The sequence below is a fragment of the Drosophila subobscura genome, chromosome A (assembly GCF_008121235.1).
Source record: "Drosophila subobscura isolate 14011-0131.10 chromosome A, UCBerk_Dsub_1.0, whole genome shotgun sequence".
NCBI classification, from domain to species: domain Eukaryota; kingdom Metazoa; phylum Arthropoda; class Insecta; order Diptera; family Drosophilidae; genus Drosophila; species Drosophila subobscura.
Window position 1 is genome coordinate 9356940 of NC_048530.1, and position 22806 is coordinate 9379745.

At 44.6% G+C, this 22806-nt stretch overlaps 4 protein-coding genes across 6 annotated transcripts; 1 reads left to right on the forward strand and 3 right to left on the reverse strand.

Annotated features, from left to right (window-relative positions):
* Positions 1-905: 905 nt before the first annotated feature.
* Positions 906-4066, forward strand: LOC117894919 (polycystic kidney disease 2-like 2 protein). The gene is made up of 8 exons (XM_034802222.1): positions 906-1314; positions 1763-2558; positions 2624-2855; positions 2914-3141; positions 3204-3446; positions 3498-3730; positions 3797-3850; positions 3926-4066. The coding sequence occupies exons 1-8, from the start codon at positions 906-908 to the stop codon at positions 4056-4058; spliced, it is 2328 nt and encodes a 775-aa protein (XP_034658113.1). The 3' UTR covers positions 4059-4066.
* Positions 4067-5687: 1621 nt separating this feature from the next.
* On the reverse strand, positions 5688-6654 carry LOC117890902 (uncharacterized protein CG1552). 2 transcript variants are annotated; one of them, XM_034796001.1, is made up of 3 exons: positions 6436-6654; positions 6178-6331; positions 5688-6007 (listed from the first exon to the last, which is right to left on the reverse strand). In XM_034796001.1, the coding sequence occupies exons 1-3, from the start codon at positions 6581-6583 to the stop codon at positions 5764-5766; spliced, it is 546 nt and encodes a 181-aa protein (XP_034651892.1). In that variant the 5' UTR covers positions 6584-6654; the 3' UTR covers positions 5688-5763. The 2 variants fall into 2 exon arrangements, with proteins under 2 accessions (XP_034651892.1, XP_034651901.1); XM_034796010.1 differs by having other exon boundaries at positions 6217-6331; positions 6436-6650.
* Positions 6655-9950: 3296 nt separating this feature from the next.
* LOC117890395 lies at positions 9951-11916 on the reverse strand. The gene is made up of 3 exons (XM_034795203.1): positions 11575-11916; positions 10887-11007; positions 9951-10174 (listed from the first exon to the last, which is right to left on the reverse strand). Exons 1-3 carry the CDS (start codon positions 11762-11764, stop codon positions 10042-10044), a joined length of 444 nt encoding a protein of 147 aa, XP_034651094.1. The 5' UTR covers positions 11765-11916; the 3' UTR covers positions 9951-10041.
* Positions 11917-17022: 5106 nt separating this feature from the next.
* Positions 17023-18756, reverse strand: LOC117900259. 2 transcript variants are annotated; one of them, XM_034810577.1, is made up of 5 exons: positions 18616-18756; positions 18140-18508; positions 17659-18076; positions 17459-17591; positions 17023-17385 (listed from the first exon to the last, which is right to left on the reverse strand). In XM_034810577.1, exons 3-5 carry the CDS (start codon positions 17816-17818, stop codon positions 17277-17279), a joined length of 402 nt encoding a protein of 133 aa, XP_034666468.1. In that variant the 5' UTR covers positions 17819-18076; positions 18140-18508; positions 18616-18756; the 3' UTR covers positions 17023-17276. The 2 variants fall into 2 exon arrangements, with proteins under 2 accessions (XP_034666468.1, XP_034666459.1); XM_034810568.1 differs by lacking the exon at positions 18616-18756 and having other exon boundaries at positions 17659-18057; positions 18140-18545.
* Positions 18757-22806: the final 4050 nt, after the last annotated feature.

The following is a 22806-nucleotide window of genomic DNA, read 5'->3' on the forward strand; positions in this document are numbered from 1 at the left end:
TACCTGAAGACTCCTATCATCCTACTTTCGAAGTGCCGGTGGATATTGGACCTACCGTATCGGATCGGGGACTAGACTATTTGAACGCGTCCGCTGCCTTCGCAAGGCCGAGTTTACGAATTTCTATAATTACACTACTCGAAAAAATCCTACTTTTTTTCCGCTTCAAACCAAACCGACTTTTTCTTATAGACTAAAAGCTATACAATTTTTTAAAGAAGTATGGTTTTTTTCCATAGCAGAACTTTTATTTAAAGAATTTTTAAAGTCTGCTACTTTTTTGTAACGGTTTTTTTAGAGGTAGCGCTATTTTTTTTTACATACCTTGAGTGGCCGATGCGTCCGATGGTCGCTGGCAACAGATTTTTGTATGATTACAAGTAAACGGGGATCAACAACACTTCTCACACCAACACGCTCCTTTAGCTCGCCACCCTCCCCTAGAGCAACACACTGCAGAGTCAGGGCAGAGACGCGGCAGAGGCAAAGACGTGTCAGAGGCAGAGGCCTCTGCCACTGCGCGAAGCAGAGTGTGAATGAGAGAATATGCAAAAAACAAAATTAAGCTGCGAACATGCTCGCGACCGGTTCGGTTAATCGCACCGCGCGTCAAGCTTTGGCTTGGTGTCGCATGGGCCACTTGATGATGCAGTCATTGCATATCAACGTCCAGACAAAAAAAAAAAAAAATATTAGTCAAACAATAGAGCCACCACTAAGGAATAATTGAAAGATTAATTTTGCCTATAAAGAACACCCTACTGTGATCTGAATACCTGAACAGAACATCTAGGTGAAATCTATCAATATCTTAGCTCTGCCGTATGTGGCTGTAGTCCGAATTATTCCAGATTTCTGTGCGTGGCTGTCGGAAAGGAAGCTTGCAGAAATTCTTTTGACCAAATATGGCCCAACAGGATCAGGATGACAGGCCGAAAGTACCGGGTCAGCGTCCCAGCCCCCCTACAAGACCATCGCGTGGAGTGTCTCCGCCGTCTTACCAGCGATCCTTGGGACGTCTCGAATTCCAAGAGAGACCAACGACGAGCCTGATCCAATCGCAGGCTCAGGCCGTTGTCCAAGCAGATCTGCCCCTCTCTATAAGACAAGCACAGGACACACAGAGAGAAACAAAATTTGGCTTATTTGGACAGAAGGGGATCGCAACCGATTTAGGACTTAGACGCAAGTCTAGAGCACCCTACAGGATGAAGCAGAAGAAATCGCATATTCTCTACACAACCGACGAGGAGGTTGTCGATGGCCTCACTGAGTTTGGGGTGTTTTTCATATTTCTTGTCGTTACATCGCTGGGTAAGTGGCCCACTTAGCACCACTGCTATGTTATTACCATATATGTACATAGAGATGTATATATCGATTAGTTTATGATTGAATTTTTAGTTTATGTTTCATAGCAGACATATTGACAGGGATAAGGTAAAATTTTTAGAGTATCTATTTGTGCTACCCGATGTGTGTACATATGTACATATGCATGACGGATGAGGCTTCCCCACTGGTAAAAGGAGGTCTCAATCGGAATTTAAAGGGATATCTCACAGGGGGAGTGGGACCAAAATCCATATTATAATGCTTTAGATACTCTTATTGTATGGGAGGTACTTAGAGGTTCAAAGACTTTATCTGCATTGCCTCATTCAAATGGGAGAGGCAGTGCCCCTTCAAGTCATAAAAACTATCAAAATCACCTGAGCATTTGATTAGTCATTGATCGTAAACTATTAATTGTATATTCTAGTTACTGTGTCTGTGCGTCACCCGCATTCTTTTCACTTCAATGATAAGATGGCAAAACTGTTTAGATTTCGCGAAATGTTCCTGGCTCCATCGGTGACGACCTCCTTCAGCAAGATGCTTACCATCCAGGACTGGTGGGACTACTTGGAGTACAACTTCGTTATCACGCTACGCGGAGGCATGACCGCTGGCACATTTGTGTGTCCAACTCCTAATGTCTCAACTCAATTAGCTAATAATGACGACCGCCGTAGAAGGGGCGGACAGGGCGGGGCAGGCGAACAATCTGAAGGCAGGGTCGAGAATGCCAACTCCGATGGCATCGACCTGAATTGGAGTCCGATGGATGTCGGCAGGAAGCAGGCTTGCGGCGCTGAAGACATAAACATCAGCGAGCCCGGACCGCACCGTGTGCTGCTGCACGAGAACCTCATGCTCGGGCCACCGCGCCTCCGCCAGATACGCGTCCGCAAGGGAACCTGCCACATGAACAAGGCCTTTGTCCAATTCTTCAGCTCCTGCTACTCCGAGTTTACGAACGCGGTGGCGGACAATAGCAGACAGCACAAGGGCACGCCTTACCGAACTATGCGTGAACTGGACGCCACACCGATCTGGACTCTTCTGAACGTGTATGCTTGCGGTGGATACTCCATAGATCTCACCTACGACAAGAATGAGAATCTAAAAGCGCTCAATGAACTGAAGCATGTCCATTGGCTCGATCGAGGCTCGAGGCTGTGTTTGGTGGAGTTCAATCTGCACAACGAGAATATGGGTGTATTCCAGAGCGTCAAGTAAGATTCCTGACCAAACACTCGTCTGACTGGGATCTCAGCTTAGCTATTCTCAAATCTTCTAGAATCATAGCTGAGCTCCTTCCGACTGGCGGGGCCATGCCGCGCGCACACTTTCAAACGGTTAAGAAATATTCCTTCTTCTCCGACCACAGTATGACCATGATTGTTGTCCACATTTTCTGGTACATTATGGTCTTCTACTACACCTTCGTTTTCATCACACACTTGGGCCAGTCCACCTGCAAAGTCTACTTCAAGTCCGTGCTGCACATTATCGACGCCAGTGTCTTATTGGTGAGTATTGTCCATTTTTACACTGTCCCCTCTCCCATTTTAGCCCAAACTTTTCCAGATATGCTACTTGGCTGTCATATACAACGTGTGGCACACTTTCGAGGTGAAGTCTATAATATCCATGGCCCAGGTGAGCCAAGGTTATCTAAGTCTCGATGTTCTCTGTCTGTGCAACACCATCTACGGCAAGATGATGGCTGTTCTGGACTGCCTCGTTTGGATCAAGATATTTAAGTTCATCACATTTAATAAGTCACTGTTTCAGTTCACAGCCACAGTACAGAGGGTATTTAGCACCTGCACAGTAGATCATTGAGTTTTATTTGAGAAATATTTGTACATATGTAGAGCTCAAGGGACTTGCCTGGCTTCAGTCTAATATTTGGCATTGTGTGCATGACGTATGCCCAAGTGGGTCTTCTGCTTTTTGGGACTGAGCACCCAGACTTCCGAAATCATCTCACATCCTTCTTCACCATGATACGTATGATACTGGGCGATTTTCAGTACAAGCTCATGGGACAAGCCAACCGGATACTGGGTCCCATCTTCTTCGTATCCTACATTGTCATTGTGGTTTTCATATTATTGGTTGGATTGAGCCTTTAAGGAAAGTACTCTGCTAATGTTTTATTTTACTAGAACATGGTAATTGCTATGCTCATCGGAACCTATAAGACGGTGAAAAGCGATGATGTTGCGAGAGAACGTAGCATTTTGGGATCGTATGTCTATAAGAAACTGTCTTTAGCTCTTTACTGGATCACCCACTGTGGGCAGAAGCGTCAACGTCAGCCCGATAATGCTGCAGATAAGGATTCGACGGCCGCAGAAGGAGTGGCTGAGGTTTGGGGAGACAGCACTGCAGTAACAGAGTAAGCTTACTTATGAGAGGTATTCTTGTGGGAAGTCCTTCCTCGCTGATCAATATTCGTTTTCAGGGCACGCTTAATTAAGGAGCATCATCCCGGAGTAGCAGATAAGGATTTGGATCGGTAGGAGCTCGCAAATATTTTTTGGATCCAGCACGTATAATGTATTTTTCCCTTCGCACTTGCTTTTTCCATTAGTCTGAACATTCGCTTGGATCAACTAGAGAAAGTTTTAAAACAAATTCTCATCAACATGGAAGACATATTGAAACGTATCGAGGTATACCGCCTCAGAAGAACGAACCAAAATAATAGGGAATCTTCGCCATAAACACCTCTATATAATGCACCCCTTATATTAGTATAATTAACCAAGTTTGAAGTTATTGCTAGACCTCTTGGACCTTTAAGTGGGACTCGAAGTTTTGTTAAAGAAAAATAGTTATTTTTAAACAAAAAAAAGTTAAGGAATATAGAACTCACTTTGATTTAAATATTAATGTTTGAATGCATGAATTTATTTACACATGTACATATGCATATATAAAAAACTTTAAAATAAATATATTTTTACTCTGTGCTTTAACATGTTTCATATTTTTATTGAATGTTGCTATGAATTCTGTATGTTCACACTGTTACAAGTGTATTTCGAAATTTCTACCCGCCCCCTTCCGCCGACACAATAGGCGAAAATCTGCGGTATCCTAAATTTTGAAGATAAGAGAAATCTAAAAACGCAATTCCGTAGATGATTGTAGATGACACACAAAAGTAAAAACGAGAAGGGACGTGTGAGACGCATCCTACGCCTCACAACCTGAGCCTACGCCAACATACTGAAGTCTGGATGCAAAATTTGGCGTCTCTAGCTTTTATGGTCTCTGAGTAATAGGCGCTCATCAGGACGGACAGACGGACAGACAGACAGACATGGCTCAATCGACTCGGCTATTGATACTGATCAAGAATTTATACATATACCTTATGGGGTCGGAAACGTTTCCTTCTGTGCTTTACAAATATCCGTTATTCCCCACAATTACAATATACCCTATTTACTCTTCGAGTACCGGGTATAAAAATTATAAACCGATTTTCAATCAAAACAAGAAGGGACGTATGAGACGCTTCTTACGCGTCACAACTTTTATACCCGGCACTCAGTACTACATCTACACCGTAGCCGTGTTTTGTCAAATTTTACATTTTTTCTTCATCTGTCATCTACATCTACAACACTTCTCACACCAACACGCTCCTTTAGCTCGCCCCCCTTCCCTAGACTCGGACACTGCAGACTCGCGGCAGGGGCAGAGGCCGCACACAGCAGAAGCAGAGTGTGAATGAGAGAATGTGCAAATAACAAATATAAGCTGCGGGACGGGGTGGGTTTAGCCACTGTAAATAAATTTTTGCATTGTGGCTATAATAAAGATTCAACCGGATCCCAATTTGATAATCTGATAGATATGGTCATTCCCAGTAGACCACAAGGTCCGCTTTCAGTCTGTTTTGGGCGAATGATTCCATGAAATGAGATACGCCCGTAGCCCTATTTGCACAATACCAATTGTAAGCAAATGTGAGCAGAGATGCAGAGTATTATCCATACGAAGATGGCCAGTAATCTAAAAGGTTTTTGTCCTAGAAGGGCTATAGTGGCTTACTAAGTTGAATGCCTTACTGTGATCGGTGCAAATAATATCCGTCGGCATTTCCTTAATAATAAATCCGTGAGCTGGAGACATATGTATGTACATATGTGGGTAATTTGTCGGTAAACAGATGAACGGAAACAGAAAGCTGCGGGGGACTTGTATATGGGTGTCCCGAGACTGGAGAAAAGAAAAACTGAGCAAAAGCAGTGAGTCAATTGAGTATTTTGTGACTTGAAACCATTTGGAGACCTTTCGAAGGCTTGTCTAGACGGACTGCAAAATGAATGGAGTCAGAGGGCGGGCCTTTAAGACAAAATGCCTATAATTCAAAGATCTAAGTATACAGTTTCATAAATCGCAGAGTAACTCGATGATCTAATAGTTGTTGTAGACAAACTCGCTGAGGAGGGAGTTGACGGGGCCGTCGCCTCCCGAGCCGCCTCCGCTAATGGATCCTTCCTGCATGTTGCGTAGCACGCGGTGGCGAAGGTGCATGGTGCGAAGACGCTGCATTCGCCGCTTCAGATTGCAGTACACGGGACAGCAGTCGGGGAAGGGCTTGTACATGAGCTCCTCCTCATTGCCCTGCTCACACTGGTCGGGCAAAATGTCCAGGCAGCTGGAGGAAACGTTGGGCAGGGGACAGGTTATTAGTTTGCATTCGCTTGCTTTCGAATGGTTAATGGGTGTGGAGCGTTCATGCAGGATAAGGATGCACGTGCAGATCTGTGTGGGTGCATGCACACATACATATATACATATTTATGTATCATTAAATTGGTCAACTACTCATTCGGTCTAGACATTTTTTCCACTACGAAAATAGACCTGGAGCGGGGAATTATGTGGTTGTTTTCGCAAAAAAGATTGGAGCACAGGCTGAGCAGGACCAGACGACGGGGCAGGAACTTTGATTGCTCCCACATGCAGCGGCGGAAGGTTCCTGAGCAAAAACAACAAACATACAAAGTCAGCTTTCAATTTTCGGTTTGAGTTTGGTTCTGGTCTGGGCAGGACAGGGCAGGACACCCCTAACTGAGCACTCACGCAGCACGCTGTTGTCGTTCTCCCCGGAGTCCTCCTGGGCGTTGTAGTTGCGCTGCATCTGGTAGTGCTTCATGTGGAACTGGCCAAAGCCCTGGCAGCCAACAAGGGCCAGACACATAAGGACCCAGAGCTTCTGCAACTTGTACATCTCGGTGATTCGGCGGGCGTGTACAAACTACGCGCTAAGCTCACACCACACGGACCCTTAGAGAACAAAGCAGAGCAGAATATAACAAAAAAGAATAGAACAGAGCAAAACAACACAGAACAGAAAATCAGTAAAGCGAGCGGAGCGTCGCAGAGCTATTATTTAGTCGGCATTATGTACATATACGCAACGGTTAGCGGGACAGTATTTTCTCTGTAATCGTGTTTTGTGTGTGTGTTAATTTTTTTAAATTGTCGTTTGTGCCACGGCTCTTGATTAAATCAAGAACAAAATTGCAACGCAAATTTTTGCGTTTTACCCATGCCTCCGAATGCTCAATGTCCAATGCTCCAGCCCGACAAGCTGTTGCCCGTGATTAATGCCCCCAATCCAATCCAGGTCCAACTGCGATTTGATGCCATGTCATGTCGCATGAGAGACAAACCCCAGAGATTGCACTGAAACAGTTTGTCATAATAATCGTATATTTCCCAACAAGCACAATAATGTCAAGTGCAAGTTGACTGAGGTGTGTCATTCGAACTGGGCCATAAAAGGAACGAGAAGGGACGTGTGAGACGCTTCTTACGCGTCACAACTTTTATACCCGGTACTCAGTAGTACATCTCTCACCAAGAGCCGAAGGCACTGGGAGCCAATCCACTATACTGATTAGGCAGCCAGTTTTTACTTGATTTGCTTTGTGTGTTGTTTGCTTAGTGCCGGTACTCAGTACTACATCTGTACCTTAGCGGTTTTTTGTCAAATTTTACATTTTTTCTTCATCTGTCATTTACATCTACAACACTTCTCACGCCAACATGCTCCTTTAGCTCGCCCCCGCACACTGCAGAGTCAGGGCAGAGACGCGGCAGAGGCAGAGGCAGAGACGCGGCAGAGGCAGAGGCCGCACACTGCGCGAAGCAGAGTGTGAATGAGAGAATGTGCAAAAAGCAAATATAAGCTGCGGGACGGGTTGGGTTAAGCCACTGCAAATTAATTTCTTCATTCCTATATATCCTATATATCCAGCAGTGCAGATCCACGGTAAAGGCAGAGACGCGGCAGAGGCTGAGGCCGCACACTGCAGAAGCAGAGTGTGAATGAGAGAATGTGAAAAAAAACAACAAAAGCTGCGGGACGGGTTGGGTTTAGCCACTGCAAATTAAAGCTTATAATTAAGCTGATAAACGCACCAGCTTTATAGAATAGCCTAGTTAACTATGACCAGATGTAAGATACTTAAGTTATGTGAAAAATAGCGCTACCTATAACAAAAAAAACGTTACAAAAAATACCAGACTTTAAAAATTCTTAAACCATAATTCTTTAAAAAAAATTAAAACGGAATGGAAATAAATTGCATCCTAGAGAAGCATGTACTCGTACTTGTGTTTCTGGGAATCATTATATATTATAGTTATAGTCATGGATGACTACACACATTTCGAATGTCTTTAAGAGGCAAGGCTCCGAAAATTCTCAACACACTGTCGTACTTCCCATTCAAAGGACTCGAAAACCCTGCAGTGAAATATTCATACATACATATATTTAGAGCAGCGATCAATTAAGCTTGTAAAAGTGAAAACTTTCTAGCGACAACATTGTCTGCTTCGACCTTTTGTTTTCACATGGCTATTGTCACCCCAAAAGCGGCTTCCACTCCACGCCCTCCGCTTGGGGGTAAGCAGATAGCTGTACTCGTGTGTACGTGTTGTTGCGAAAAACGTAAACTGAAACTAGGCAAACAGTTACCCCGAGCGACTGGCGTCCATTAGTAGAGAGAGCGAGAGGAGACTCCGAGAATTTTTTTAGGGTGTCACAAAATTTTGAGAGAGGCAAGATGGGGAGAGAGATAGAGAATAGGCCCCAGGCCGAGTAAATTATCCTTTTTTTTTTGGTTCGAGTCAACGCGAATACTTATTTGTATGCAAATATTAGTGAAATAAATAAAGAACGGTTTTTCTCCTCTGCACTATGGGTAAAAAGACAAATTTTAGCATTAATGTAACATGTTTGTGCTAAATATTTGAATGCGACTTTAATTTTCTGATTCCTGAATATCAAGATAGAATACAAATAGTTTTAGTAGATTTTTACGGAGTACCCTTATTTTTGTGCGCCCTTTCAAAGCCTGCTATTTACAAGTCATTGTATAAAGTTTAATTGTTAATAAGTCTTTTTCGATAGTTAGGTGTTGCTATTGACATATCCAATGTTTTGTTCGGGTGAACTCTTTGCTTTATAGTAAGAAAAGTACGTGTGTTCAGTGGAACATTACTTGTGTTCAGCAAACCCCTGCACCAAGTTTCAAGTTACATATTTTTAACCAATTACCCATTTTACCCATAGTACTTGCTGGTGCGTGTGCGTGTGTAGCCAAATCTGTGCCTTAGCTCTGTTTATTTGTCCCTTCAATGGTCCTTCATTATAATGATAATTATCGACGCCCCGTTGTCAGCAATTCACCGAAGATCCAGCCGCGAAGAGAAGTGGAGGATATTACCATTATGATGGACTGAAGTAGAGGTTGTCACTGGTCATGGTCTTTGAATTTGGAAGAAAAACAGCAGCAGCAACAAAAACTCTGCTGCATCATGCACACACAATATACATATGTACATACATACATACATGTAAGAAGGCTAGCTCAGCGTACAAGCGCGGACCCACCCCAAGAGAGCAGAGAGAACAGAGCATAGGTCAAAGAGGAGATCGCGAGAGCGAGAGAGCGTAGAAGCGTCAGAGCACAGAGAGAGAGAGCGGTCGGCAATGAGTTGTCAGTCGTCAAGTTGTGCAGTCGTGTTTGTCGTAGTTGAAGAAGCCGTTGAAATATGTTCAAGAGTTACCTAATAATAAATAAATAAATAACCTAATAAACTATTGTTTTAATAAACTTATCCTACATACATATGTATGGTTTTTTGTCAAATGATACATATGTATGTATGTACATATGTATGTAAGAATTTATGTACATATGTACATACATATGTGCATTTGCATTGCTTCGACTGCAATACGAAACGAAAGTAAGTCTTCGTCGATTTATTTTTGTCGTTGGTGACAAAACTTAATCGCTCCAGCTATTGATCGTATTACAGTGCGCTGATCCGAATCTTTTATTCTAAAGATTGCTACCCGCTGCCGCTTCCTTCCGTCACCTTCCATTTCATATTTGAATGCTTTATTGCTGACTGCCTGCTCGTTCGACTTATGATTAGACTTACGGAGGCATAATTTGTGGCATAATTATGTCTTCCAACAAGCACAGCCTAACCTTCTTTACTGAAACCAAATAGCTGCTTTTTTAACGCAGTTAACCATTTAACCATATTTATTGAATCAGACAGCATGTAGTCACGGAAAAACATAAAAAAGCATGGAATAATCAGCACTAGAGGAAGCAGGAAAAAATTTACACATGGAGCAGCAGAAGCGCTGTGCAGGAGGTATCAATGTCCGAAGTTCGGCTGCTCGTGACCGAAGAACGTGAACGTCTCGTTGCAGCGTATTTCGTAGCAGTCCGGGAAAGACGTGAAGTGCCTCGATAAGCGCAGATCGAAAATGAACTCGCAGTACGGGTATCTGCAATCAAAGAGCAAACACTGAAAACAGAGAGACTTCCGGATGCTGGTAATTGTGTGTGGATGGATGGTGTGGATGGAGCACCAAAAGCGTAAAAAGGATAAAAAGCTGATGAAACATTTATTCCAAATGGCGTTGGCAATGGCGATAGCGATGGCGATGTCGATGACAGTAGCTCCTCTGCCCGCTACAGAAATAACGATAGAAAACGATCCAAAACGGCTCCCAGCAATTTTAATTGCTGTGCAATTCGAATACCGTGCTTGGATGTACACCTGTACAGTACACATTTCCATGGCAGGCTTTCGGCGGATAAAAGAACTGAGGTGTTCACAGAGTACATGTGTACATGTGTATGTAAATAAGTTCATATGTACATATACATATGTACAGTTTATGTTCATATGTGTGCGTGTGCGTGCATGTGTAAATGTATTCTTATCCCAATGCCCAAGGTCCAAAAAGAAAACCCAAAGAAAAAGCCAAATAAGCTTACTTTAAAATGCAATTCACACCACAAAGTAACAGAAGCATGCATAAATTGTATGTTGTGTGTTAGTATAAATGTACATACACATATACATACATACATTAATACATACAACATACATACATTTGTACATATGTACGAGTGGGTGATTGGGTGAATTTTTCAATGGCAATGCGAATGTGCTTTAGCGAGTGTGAGTGAGTGAGTGATTGTATAACTTACATTGGCGGAAACCACAGGAAGCAGCGATATGTGCAGAGTATACCAAACGGTCGCTTAAATTCACCATCTGCTGTTTGAATCGAGCCGGAATTGTGCTTCCTCCAGCATTGTGATGCCCAGCCTGTGGATGGTACTCAAATGTGGTCACACACCCGTAAACACACACGACTCAATGTGAAAAAGTGCCAAGCATCTAATCTGTTTGCCAGCACCAGATCTTCCCTAAGCACTTCGACAGCCAATTAAATTGAGTATTTCTTACCTACATAATTGCCCGGCTGCACTCTCGTGTTTCTCTTAGGCTGGCAAACAGCTTAGATTCGACTATTGATAAGATAAAATATTCCATAAAGAGAAAAGGTCCCCTTTTTATTGAACTTTCCACCATGCTGTGCTTCCCGTTATACGGTCCTGACTCAGTTCACAAGATCTTTATGGTATTTTCTGTTTAATCGTTCATTCCCATGAGGGGAGAGCTACGTGCAATTTCAAGTATTTTCAGCAATCAATCACCCAATTTACATGTACATATATACATATGTAACAAATTAAAACACATCATACGCACAGTGACCGAGTTGTAGTCTAATTTCGGCCTTAAACACTTGAACAAAAAATAAAAAAAAACGAGAGCGAAAACAAAAACAAATACTAGTCGGAAAGCAGGAAGGTGGCTGGGTTTACGTACTTCCATAGTTGTGGTCGCAGAGACAGCATAGGACCAGCAGCAGCACGAATGTGGCTGTGGTGGTGCCTCTGCGTGTGCGGATGGCAGTGGTTGTGGCTCCCTTGGTGTGTCGCGCGGGTGCCACCGATTTGGCCATGGCGCAACAATCGAAAGTACAAACGCCGTCTGAGGCGAGGTCCGTTTGTGCCATGGAGCGGCTCTGAGGGCCTGCGTGTCTGCGTGCTTTGAGTGCTCTGCGTGAATGTGAATGTGAGTGTCTCGGCGCGCTGCTTAACTGCAGCCTGCGATGGGTGTCGCGAATGTGCCGAAAGTCGCGAATGAACAGGGGACGCAGCCGGAGCGACAACACCACAAAAATCAAAATGGGAAAGAAAGAAATTCCGGAGGCTTGGGGTTGTGTTTCGCTTACATACGAGTACGAGTATGTGTGCCTAAATTGAAGCCAATTGATAAATTATTGTATGCGCTCATATGGGATGCCTTGTCCGCCTCTTTGCCGTCCTTTCGTCTGCCACTCTCTGCCATGACTGCCGTGAGCCCGGAGTGAGATGGAGACACTCCGTCACCTTCGCTCTCGCACTCTTATGCCATCTATTCTACCGGCTTCTGACTCAGGCTCGACTGGGACACAGCTGTTGCCGCCGACACCTTTGGGGTTTCGCTTTCAAATTCGTAGCTACTTGTACATACATATGTATGTACATAAAGATATGTGTGTGCACACAAAAATATGTATGTATGTACATATGTATGTAGGTCAGATCATTAAATGCAAATCTATAAATACATATTTGTGGCACCGCGTTTTCGCCAAAAATTAGTTTATAATTGAGTCTGAAATGTTCAATCCCAGCATGTACGATTTGGTTATGAATAAACGCAAGAATTATAAGTTCCCCATAGATCACTATCCATCGTGGGAACTTGGTTGTGATTTTTTGAGGATAGCCACTTACCTGTTACACACATATTGTACACATATCGAACAGCTACCAAAAAATTAGATTTGGCTCGACTTTTACCTGTCACACAACGTGAAAGTAAGTCCTTCGATGGACTTTGACGACAAAAAATAAGATAGAGAGAGAGAGAGATGTATTTTTAATAAGCTTGAGAGATAAGACGGATAGCAGCAATATTTTGCATAAAATATATATGTACATATGTACATGTGAAAAAAATAAAAGCACCACCACCACAAGCAATTTTCAAATAGTTGCCCAACTCACATTTTTAACTTTAAGGAAACTTTAAGCATATTTTTAGGAAGGGAAGACCCCTACTAATCTGGGGACGGCAAATGCATATTTTTTTGTAAGGCTTTTATGTTATTTAAGGAGCTTTAGTGAACAAATTTAAAATTAGTCGACAAAAACTTTTGAGAAATGGATTTAAAATTAAAAAAATGACCAGTAAGTAAGAAATTTCTTAGCTAACACTTTTGAACTATTAATTCTAAATCTATTTTTATCATTTAGTATTTAGTTCAGTGTCCTATTTTGGCAATAACAGCTGCGCAGCGTCTTGGCATGGAATCCACTAAGTCCAGGCATAGCTTTTGGGAGCTTTGGTCCAGGACTCTTAAATTTGTTCTCAATGTGATCCTACTGTGGTTGGTTTGGAAGCAGCAAGTGCCTTTTGGATGGCGGACCAGAAATTTGCGATGGGTTTCATGTCAGGCGACTGTGCTGGCCAATCTAACACGTTCAGTGTTGGCCCCGAACAGTTCCTTTGCTTTCATGCTTGGGTTACGTGCCGGTTGAAAGACCCATTCTAGTGGCATTTCATATTCTGCAAACGGTAGCATTACAGTCTCCATGATATCCACGCACACGTGCTGATCCTTGATGGTTTTTATTCATTATATTGAACCTACTCCATGGTAAGAGAAGCAGGCCCATACCATTAAATTAAACCTTTTATTCTTAGTGGTTTTTATACCCGGTACTCGAAGAGTAAATAGTTATACCCGGTACTCGAAGAGTAAATAGGGTAAATTGTATTTGTGCACAAAGTGAATGTATGTAACGCACAGAAGGAAACGTTTCCGACCCCATAAAGTATATATATTCTTGATCAGCATCAATAGCCGAGTCGATTGAGCCATGTCTGTCTTTCCGTCCGTTGTCCGTCCGTCCGTCTGCAATTGGGATCCGATTGGATCATTTTTATAGCCAGAATGAAGAAATTAATTTGCAGTGGCTAAACCCACCCCGTCCCGCAGCTTATATTTGTTATTTGCACATTCTCTCATTCACACTCTGCTTCTGCAGTGTGCAGCCTCTGCCTCTGACGTGGATCTGTAGTGTGTGGCTCGAGGGGAGTGGGGCGAGCTGTTGATGTTGTTGTTGATGTAGATGACAGAGGAAGAATAAATGTAAAATTTGACAAATAACCGCTAAGGTGCAGATGTAGTACTGAGTGCCTGGTATAAAAGTTGTGACGCCTAAGAAGCGTCTCACACGTCCCTTCTCGTTTTTTGGTGTACTGGTGTTCCTTGGACGTCTTAAGTATGATCGAGATCCCTTTTCAGTAAATAAAACACTTTTTACTCATCTGATAGTAAAATTTTACTCCATTATAGGGATGTCCAATTGGCATGCTTCCTTGCAAACATCATGTGCTTAGTAATATGTCTGGCGTTTAAAAGTGCCATTTATTTTTGGAGAGCAGACTTTTAGGCTATGTTGGCTAAGATATATCAGAACTTTCTAGCCCGTCGCTTTTATTTTAAGCTTTTTTTTTAAGCTAGATAGCAGGCTGGAAGGGAACCTTCTTTCTCTCACGAATCAGTCTTTTGACCCTAAAAGGGGTCATAGATCGGTTTCATCCACGTGTTTCACACTTTTCTTCATGGGTTAAGGCTTTTTTAATCATTTTATTGAAACTTCCTACCAATTGACCAAATGCTCTACAAGTTTTTCTGTCCAATATCAATTTTTTGCTAAGGTCGCGCTTCTTCGCATTTCAGAGCTTTCCACGTCTTATTGTAATGATTATTATTAGCTTTTATGATAGAAACAACGAAATATTAGTCAAAACTAATAAATACGTAAAGACGGAATTTGAAAAGACTTTTTTTATTAATGAGGAATACTAAACTATATGAAAAAATTAAAAATTAAAAAAAAACGCAACAGTAATTGCTTTTTTTTTTTTGGTCAAGAACAAAATGTGTTGTAGTGGTGCTATTATTTTTTTTCGCAGCTGTAGATAAAAATAATGTTAAAATGGCCATTTCCATGGAAAAGTCCAAGGAGACCAACCAAATAAACAGTCCTCGGATCTCTCTGAACTCATCGTAAAAAAAATGCTGGTTATTTTCACTTTTTCTAGTGCGACATCGTTGTGGAAATACCCCCTGATAAAGCTGTAGAGTACTATATAGTGTCCCAACATCAGTGTTGGTTTTGAATATTCTATTATGGGAAGGTTTCCCCGTAAGCTCCATTCACATTTTATTGAGAAGTACATACATATGTATGTACACACTTTCGTGCGTACTGAGAAAAGTCTTCTTGTCTCTTACTTATAGCATTAACATTAACATTACCATTAAAAAAAAGTTAATCTGTCATGGGCATTCACACATTATGTTGAAGGGATACACACACACATACTTATGTATGTACATATGTACTTATGTACATACATAAGTGAGGGTTTGGGAGACTACATGACAGCATTGCAGTTACTCTAGCACTTACATGAACTTTCTGGGCAGTGTCCGCAAGATTCTTCAAGAAGAGTGCTCGAAACGACAGCGTCGAAATGCCCCACCAGATGGTGACACAACTTTTGCATTGTGTTAATTAATTTGTTTATAACAACTTCTAAGTAATCTAATTCCCAGTCCCCAGAAATTGCCGTAATTTGCCAATCAACATGAAAATATGTAGAAGCCAGCGACAGTCCACGCACCCAAGCAAGCTGGCATGGTAGCATGGGAGCATGTGGGCATGGGAGCAGATGAGCGAATTACGCACTAATTCCAAACCAAGCGATAGCGCTGCGTTCCATTCCGATCCACAGTCCATCCATCCCCATTACGTTCCCCCTATCAACGCACAAAGCACAACGACCACGACCCCAATCCCAGTGACGAATACACGGACAGAGCCGAGATCCACTCGATCCGAGTCGAGATCACTTGATCTTCTGCTGCGGGGTCCACTGGCCTTCAGCGATCAATGTCATTTCGTTTGATTCCATTAGGCTCTGGTCCATCTGGACCAAGCCGCATTTGAGGCGTGTGTATTCGTTGATCTGTGCACACCCCCCTCTCGTACTCCCCAGACGTACGCTTAACAGCTCCATTAAGTGCAGCCACAAAATGTATCTTATTTTGAGCCCAGTCCTTTTCCCAATCCCACCACCACCACCACTGGCCGAGCTGAGCTCCCGACTGTCCCAGCCCAGTCGGTAAACTTTAGTTGGCTCCCCATCACAATACCTTCACAAACTTGAGCGGAAATTTCGCTTTTAACAAAGCAGCGTCCGACAAAGGAAATACACAGAAATAAAATATAAACGAGAAGAGACGTGTGAGACGCTTCTTACGCGTCACAACTTTTATACCCGGCACTCAGTACTACATCTGCACTTTAGCGGTTATTTGTCAAATATTACATATTTTCTTCATCTGTCATCTACATCAACAACACTGCTCACGCCAACACGCTCCTTTAGCTCGCCACCCTCCCCTATAGACACACACTGCAGAGTCGTGGCAGAGGCAGAGGCAGAGACGTGTCAGGGGCAGAGGCCATAAACAGCGCGAAGCAGAGTGTGATTGAGAGAATGTGAAAAAAACAAATATAAGCTGCGGGACGGGGTGGGTTAGGCCACTGCAAATTAATTTTTTCATTGTGGCTATAATAATGATCCAATCGTATCCCAATTTGGTGATCTGACAGATATGGTCATTCCCTACGGAATTTGGGAGGTTTTCGCTCTTTTGCGGAGGCGGAAGGGGGCTCATTTTTGAAATACACTTGTAACAGTGTGAGCATTCAGAAGTCTGGTTGCAAAATTTGGTGGCTCTAGCTCTTATAGTCTCTGAGTACTAGGCGCTCATCAGGACGGACAGACGTACAGACAGTCAGACAGACATAGACTCGGCTATTGATGCTGATCGGGGTCGGAAACGTTTCCTTCTGTGCGTTACATACAACCGTTATTGGCACAAATACAATATACCCTATTTACTCTTCGAGTACCGGCTATAAAAACGACGTAAAAGGTAACTAAGTGCTTCAAATTTGTTTACCACAAAAATTGGATTGCTTTTTGGCCAGCTGTACGCACGGGTGTACGGTGTACGGCGGGGCTCTCGCTCTCCAGAGCAAAGGACGATGCTCGATGCGGAGCCGCAGGAAGAGTTGGCTCCACTGATAGCATATGTAGCATTTAAAATTGCTCAACAAATGCAGCGAAAATGGCGTCGCTTATGCACACTCGGAGTAGCTTCGATTGATTTCAAATTCAAAGAGATGATTCAAAGTGTTTCTGTCCCTCTTTATGCACCGCTTAAACGTTTTCCATTTCCATATAAAATCTAGTAGTAATCAGACTTATGCTATGAAAATAAAATCTTAGACTGCTACTGAAATATAAATAAATACAATAAAATAGCTATCAATATGTATACGGATATGGCCTGCAAAGCAGTGGGGAGCGGGGCTGGGCTAGCAGCTGGGGCTCTAGCTAAAATAATTTAAGAGCGTACACTTGACGGTGGTACAGTCGGGCAGTGAGGTGAACAGCACGCAGGATAGCTTATAGTCATAGATAAACTCGCAAGTGGGGAAGCTGCAATGAGAGAGCGATAGTGGAGCGTGTGAGTGAGGGTGGTCAATGGGGAGCACAGACCCTCTCAGCTCACCTTGTTGTGAAAAACCAAGTGCACTTGAAATTGCACAATATGCCGTAGGGCTTCTTCAGCTGCTCCTTCTTGTTGACAATGGTGTTCTGCAGGTTGTAGCCATCGTAGCGCCGCCAGCAGTGATTGATGTTACCTGAGGAATGCAACCGTAGAGACGTGACCGTGGATGGCTCATTAAAGTCGCAATGAAAGCTACTTACGGCGTATGTGGTGGCTCCCGCCGTGGTGGTGGAAGTCGCGTCCCTCCAGCTGGCTGCCGTGCCCGTTGGTGGCCTCCACGCCTCTGCTGCCATCGAATAACAGCAGATACCACAGCACCACGGAGCTGACGATAAAGATATAAGTCACTAATTTGGCCATGTTCTCTTTCAACGATGTGGCTTCTTTTCTTGCTGCGGTTTGCTCAAGGTTAGGGTTTGGTTTAGGGTTTGCTCAGCTCTAATATGAGCGACGCAGCAACAGCAGTAGCAGCAGCACGAGCCCGTTCCTGAATTGGAAGCCTATTCTTCTGCTGACTCCCCCGCAAGAAACTGCAACGGCAGATTCTCCTCCTCTCAATTGTCGCTGCTTTCCGACGTGCTCAGTGCTGCAAGTCAAGTCTGCAAAGTTCGCAAATATCTGTATACGGTATATGTGAGTGGTTATGGCGATTGGCTTTTGGCGTTGGCGTTTAGCTTATACCTGTTGCTCTCGCTGTTGCTGTTGCTGTCGCTGTCGCTGTCGTTTTCGTTGTCGCTGCGAATGTCGCCCCTGCACTAAATACATTTTTTGAAAAAGTGAATTTGCTGTGCCCAGAGCTCTGCTGGTGGGGCTATGGGCTCCTCCGGCTGTGCAGCGCTGCGTCGTAATACTCGTCACTCAGTTCAACGGGCTCGGGCTCCCGGAGCAGTACTGGACAGCACAATGGTCCACAGTGGTCCAGCCCGCCTGGGCACTTTGATGCCGTTTATTTTTGGATCTTCTCGGACACCAGCTGCAGCAACTATTCAATTTGAGAGCGTGTTTTCGGTTCCCTCCGGCCCACTTCGGTCCGGTCTGTCACTCATTTCGCTAATTTAAATAATCAAACGCGAATTAGCTGCGACGCCGTGACGCTGTGATGTGATGTTGTGTGTGTGTGCCTGATGCCAACAACACGCTCCGATAGGGCTACTAACCTGGCCTCTGAGTTTCTCATTTTAAGATCTTTCCAGCGAATGCAGCTGTGATTCTCACGCAAGTTCAGCAGACTAACAGGCTCTATCCATACCAGGGATGGTAATCATTATAAGCGGTATTAACAAAATTATACGATAATGATTAGCTGTCAAGTTATATCGAAATTCACAATATAATGAATAATTCTGAGTAATATTTTACTAATCGATCAATAATGATTATTTTTTGCTCAAAAATAAAACTCAACTTTAAATTGTGACTCCTTCTTACGTAGGAAATGGAAAAGTTATATTAATTCTTCATCAGTGAGACAAGACCAACCATAATAAAAAAAACGAGAAGGGACGTGTGAGACGCTTCTTACGCGTCACAACTTTTATACCCGGCCCTCAGAACTACAGCCTCAAAGTTTCCGCAAGTGAATGATTTTTTTATTTAAAAAATAACATATAATCATTATTTGCAGTCCCTGGTCCAGACTGCTCCTACCATAGAGCGCAGTCGATTTATTTTGTATTTTGGGTCTCGCGTTTGCATCGCGTTTTAGTGTCAGAATTTAATCTTAGGGTGCAGCAGGAAGGGCCAGCCGGCGACTAGATTTTTCGAAAATATATCTATGGATAACATATTCAAATGTTTCCAAATTCTAATCCGCGAATTCGTGAATCTAGTTTTATTTCGCAGCTTGGAACTTACGATCTCGAATTTCTTCAGCAAATACAAAAAGCTGTCAAGGTCTAAATATTGTGAGGAAAGTGATCCTCACACACATGAGGCATAGAGGGTTAACAATGGTCAGTTATCCGGCGACGCAGAGGAACTCATCGCCAGCCTGGTCATACCGGTGGCGAGCCGATCCCCCAGTCGAAGACGAGCGGAGAGTAGGGAGAGGACAGAAAGGCCGGCCTACGCAGACCCAAGGGAGCCGCGCAGCTCACACCAGAGGGGGGAGGAATATACGATAAGGCAGCCCCGCCTAAATTACGCCCACGTAGCCAAGCAGGTGAGGGAATGGTCTTTCCGTGTTGATGGAACGGCAAACCCACTGGAGTTCCTAGAGCAGGTCGAATGGTCAGCAGACATGTATGGTCTAGACCTGGATTTGATTCCGAGAGCTTTGCCAGAGCTGCTGAAGGATGTTGGCGTTGATGTGGTTCGTAGCGAACAACAAGCAGTGGCCGTCGTGAGAGCATTCTCGCGCAGTTTCCAGGCCCACTTCCTACCGAGAGGATATTTTGAAAAATTGCTGCAAGAGGTGAGGATCCGGAAGCAAAACCATTTCAGAGGAGAGAACCATTTCAAATGTATATGGTAGAAATGCAGACGCTCATGCGACCACTTAAGTGCACGCCCGACGAGCAGTTGAAGATGATCAGGGACAATAGCATGCCAGATCTGAGGATGTTTATCCGACCCTACAACTGCAAGGATCTGGAGAATCTGATGACATTGGCGGACGAGTTTGAGGCACTGGAGAGGGATCGGATGTAGTTCCGGCGAGAGGAACCCCCGAGCCGGGCGAAGGCAAATAATCCGTTCAATCGGACGCCCGTGGCGGAGGTGTTCCTCCGGTGCAAGGACGAGCCAGGGACCGCACTAGCCAAGCGCCTGACAGGCCGGCCCCATCAATGCACGCCGATCTGGCGAATGCCAACGTGCAGGGGGGATTCGTCAAGAATCCGGCGCAGGCGCGTCGGCGCTGTGGGAGCGACAGCCATTGGGCCCAAGCGTGCACCGGACGCACTTTAACATACTGCTGAAGGTGCGGCAATGTAGGCGTGCTGACCTGGCAGTGCTGTAAGCGAGCGGGAAACGCACCGCGACCCACGCCTCGGAGGGCAGTGCCGGGGTCGCAAGAGGAGGCCCCTAGAACCTAGTCGGCGGAGTAAAGAGGAGGAGGTGCAACTCACAGCCAGGGTGATGATCGCAGGGAGCGAGTGGAAGGCGACGGTAGATACGGGGGCCACAAGAAGCTTCATCAGTTGCGAACTGGCGGATAAGCTGTGGGGAGTTGGCCGCGAGGAGGTGACGCGGAAACGAGTACGACTAGCGAACGGCCACAGCCAGGAGGTCAAAACGCAGCTGGAGGTGGAGATGGCCTTCGGAGACAAGGTGGTGCTGATGGCGCTGCTCGTTCTGCCGGGCGTGATCGACTCACTGGTTCTCGGATGGGATTTCCTTGCCGCGGTCGGAGCAGAGGTGACCTGTGCGGAGCAGAGGTGATATGTGGAGGAAAGGAAGAGGAGAAACTGTCCGTAGCAGAAGTGGAGAGAGCTCAGACAGACGAGAAGAGGCTGGAAGAGACACCAATGGAGGAAGGGAACAAAGAAGTGTGGCGGGACAACGAAGTAGAAGCGTTTCTGGCTCAGGAATTGGCCGAATTCGCAAACATGGAGGGGACTTTAAATGTGGCTGTGCACACGATTACGATGAGAGACGCACACCCAATCAGGCAGAGGTACTACATAAAGAACCCAAAAATGCAGGCCGAAATCGACAAGAAAGTGGACGAACTGCTCAAGCTAGGATGCAATGATTCCTCCCGGAGCCCTGTGTGTTGACTTTAGACAGATCAACGCAAGGTCTATCAAGGATGCCTACCCTATGCCACGCATTGACTACATTTTGGACCAGCTGCGGGAGGCACGTTTTATCAGCAGCCTGGATTTGAAGGACGGATATTGGCAGATACCGTTGGACAAGGCCAGCAGGCAGTTCACGGCATTCACCATGCCCGGGAAGGGTCTGTTTCAATGGAAAATAATGCCATTCGGATTACATTCCGCGTCAGCAACTTTCCAGCGGGCTTTGCACCAGGTGATAGGACCCGAAATGATGCCACACGCGTTTGCCTATCAGGATGACAAAATCGTCATCGGAAAGACAAAAGAGGAGCATGAACGCAACCTGGCAGCGGTGTTCCGACGGTTGAAGAGGGCAAATTTGAGACTCAACATCGATAAGTGCCAATTCTTCCAACATGAATTGCGGTATTTGGGGCATCTGGTGACTCTGGAAACTCACGTTCTTCCGCTCCAACAGCAGCTCTTGCCGGAAGCAGCAGCCCAACAGCAGCAGCCGCTGCCAACTTTAATTCACCGTGAGCAGATTGCTTTTGAGCAGCAGCGTCTACTAAATGAGGCCCGAGCCAAGGAGGCATCTGACCAGCGAGAACGCCTTGAACAAGAGCGTCGCATAGCCCTCGGAATTCCACAGGAGAGACCGTCCATATGCGGGGTCAATCACAATGCTCGGATGCTGAGAAATGGAGAATCAACTCGGTTAGAAATGGCAGAAAGAATCCGTTTTGAACCAGAATACATACAGAGGCTAATACTGACTCCGCTCGAGCCACATGAACTCCCTCCGCCTACTCCTGAGCAGCTGCTAGAGGAGGGAATGAACACCCTGCAACAGCGACTGGAAAGGGAACTGGATGACGCGATGGACGCCGCATTTACTGCTGAAGAGAACCGAGCCCGCACTGATCAACAAGAAGAGGCTCCAGCTGGAAGTTTGGCGGTTGTGCAGTCGGAGGCCAGAATCTGCAGAGTTCCTAAAAAAGACGAATGAAAATTAATAATGCCGATCAGGGTGGCAAAAACTCTGTTTTCTCTATTCCACAGCATCTGGTGCCATCCTGGAGCGTACAGAACGAGGTCGACTCACTCACTGCCAAATTCAGGCAAATCCTCTGGCATGGGGCATGGAGCGGCCAAATACATCCACTTCTATGCGGACTGGACCAGATCCAATCCCCAATGGTACGAGAGGGCCACTACAACGCCTACAGTGGCCGGCTGGAGGCCTGCTGCTCACTGGCTTTTTGCTGTCCCCATGGCAGCTGCAGCAGCCAGACATCAGCACGAGACATTTAATACCGACATCTCCAAGCGAACCGAGGATCCAAAGGCGTCGACCAGGGCATCTGTGGTGGAAGGCAACGCACCGAAAAACACGCCCCCTATTAACAGACAGTCTAAAATTTAATTCAACAGATATTTAATATCTTTTAATACTTACAATCAGAATTTCACAGCCGTTCTCATAATGTAAACAAACAATTTTTTTTTTTATATTTAATCGCTACAGCGAAATTGGTTGGTCGCAGAGATGAGTCCGCATTGACCAGATACTTCAGTTTTGTGTTGAATATTATAAAAACTTACTGAAAATTTTGAACTCAAAAA

Excerpts from the sequence above, each read along its gene's own strand:
- LOC117890395 (XM_034795203.1), bottom strand. The coding sequence starts at position 11,764 with ATGGCACAAACGGACCTCGCCTCAGACGGCGTTTGTACTTTCGATTGT. Across the intron at positions 11,008-11,574 it reads CTGCGACCACAACTATGGAA|GCTGGGCATCACAATGCTGG; the intron begins GTACGTAAACCC and ends TACCATCCACAG. Across the intron at positions 10,175-10,886 it reads TTCCTGTGGTTTCCGCCAAT|ATACCCGTACTGCGAGTTCA; the intron begins GTAAGTTATACA and ends CTTTGATTGCAG.
- LOC117894919 (XM_034802222.1), top strand. The coding sequence starts at position 906 with ATGGCCCAACAGGATCAGGATGACAGGCCGAAAGTACCGGGTCAGCGT. Across the intron at positions 3,447-3,497 it reads TTGTGGTTTTCATATTATTG|AACATGGTAATTGCTATGCT; the intron begins GTTGGATTGAGC and ends TTATTTTACTAG. Across the intron at positions 3,731-3,796 it reads GACAGCACTGCAGTAACAGA|GGCACGCTTAATTAAGGAGC; the intron begins GTAAGCTTACTT and ends ATTCGTTTTCAG.
- LOC117900259 (XM_034810577.1), bottom strand. The coding sequence starts at position 17,818 with ATGGCCAAATTAGTGACTTATATCTTTATCGTCAGCTCCGTGGTGCTG. Across the intron at positions 17,592-17,658 it reads CGGGAGCCACCACATACGCC|GTAACATCAATCACTGCTGG; the intron begins GTAAGTAGCTTT and ends TGCATTCCTCAG. Across the intron at positions 17,386-17,458 it reads ACTTGGTTTTTCACAACAAG|CTTCCCCACTTGCGAGTTTA; the intron begins GTGAGCTGAGAG and ends CTCTCATTGCAG.
- LOC117890902 (XM_034796001.1), bottom strand. The coding sequence starts at position 6,583 with ATGTACAAGTTGCAGAAGCTCTGGGTCCTTATGTGTCTGGCCCTTGTT. Across the intron at positions 6,332-6,435 it reads GAACGACAACAGCGTGCTGC|GAACCTTCCGCCGCTGCATG; the intron begins GTGAGTGCTCAG and ends GTTTTTGCTCAG. Across the intron at positions 6,008-6,177 it reads AAAATGTCTAGACCGAATGA|CTGCCTGGACATTTTGCCCG; the intron begins GTAGTTGACCAA and ends CGTTTCCTCCAG.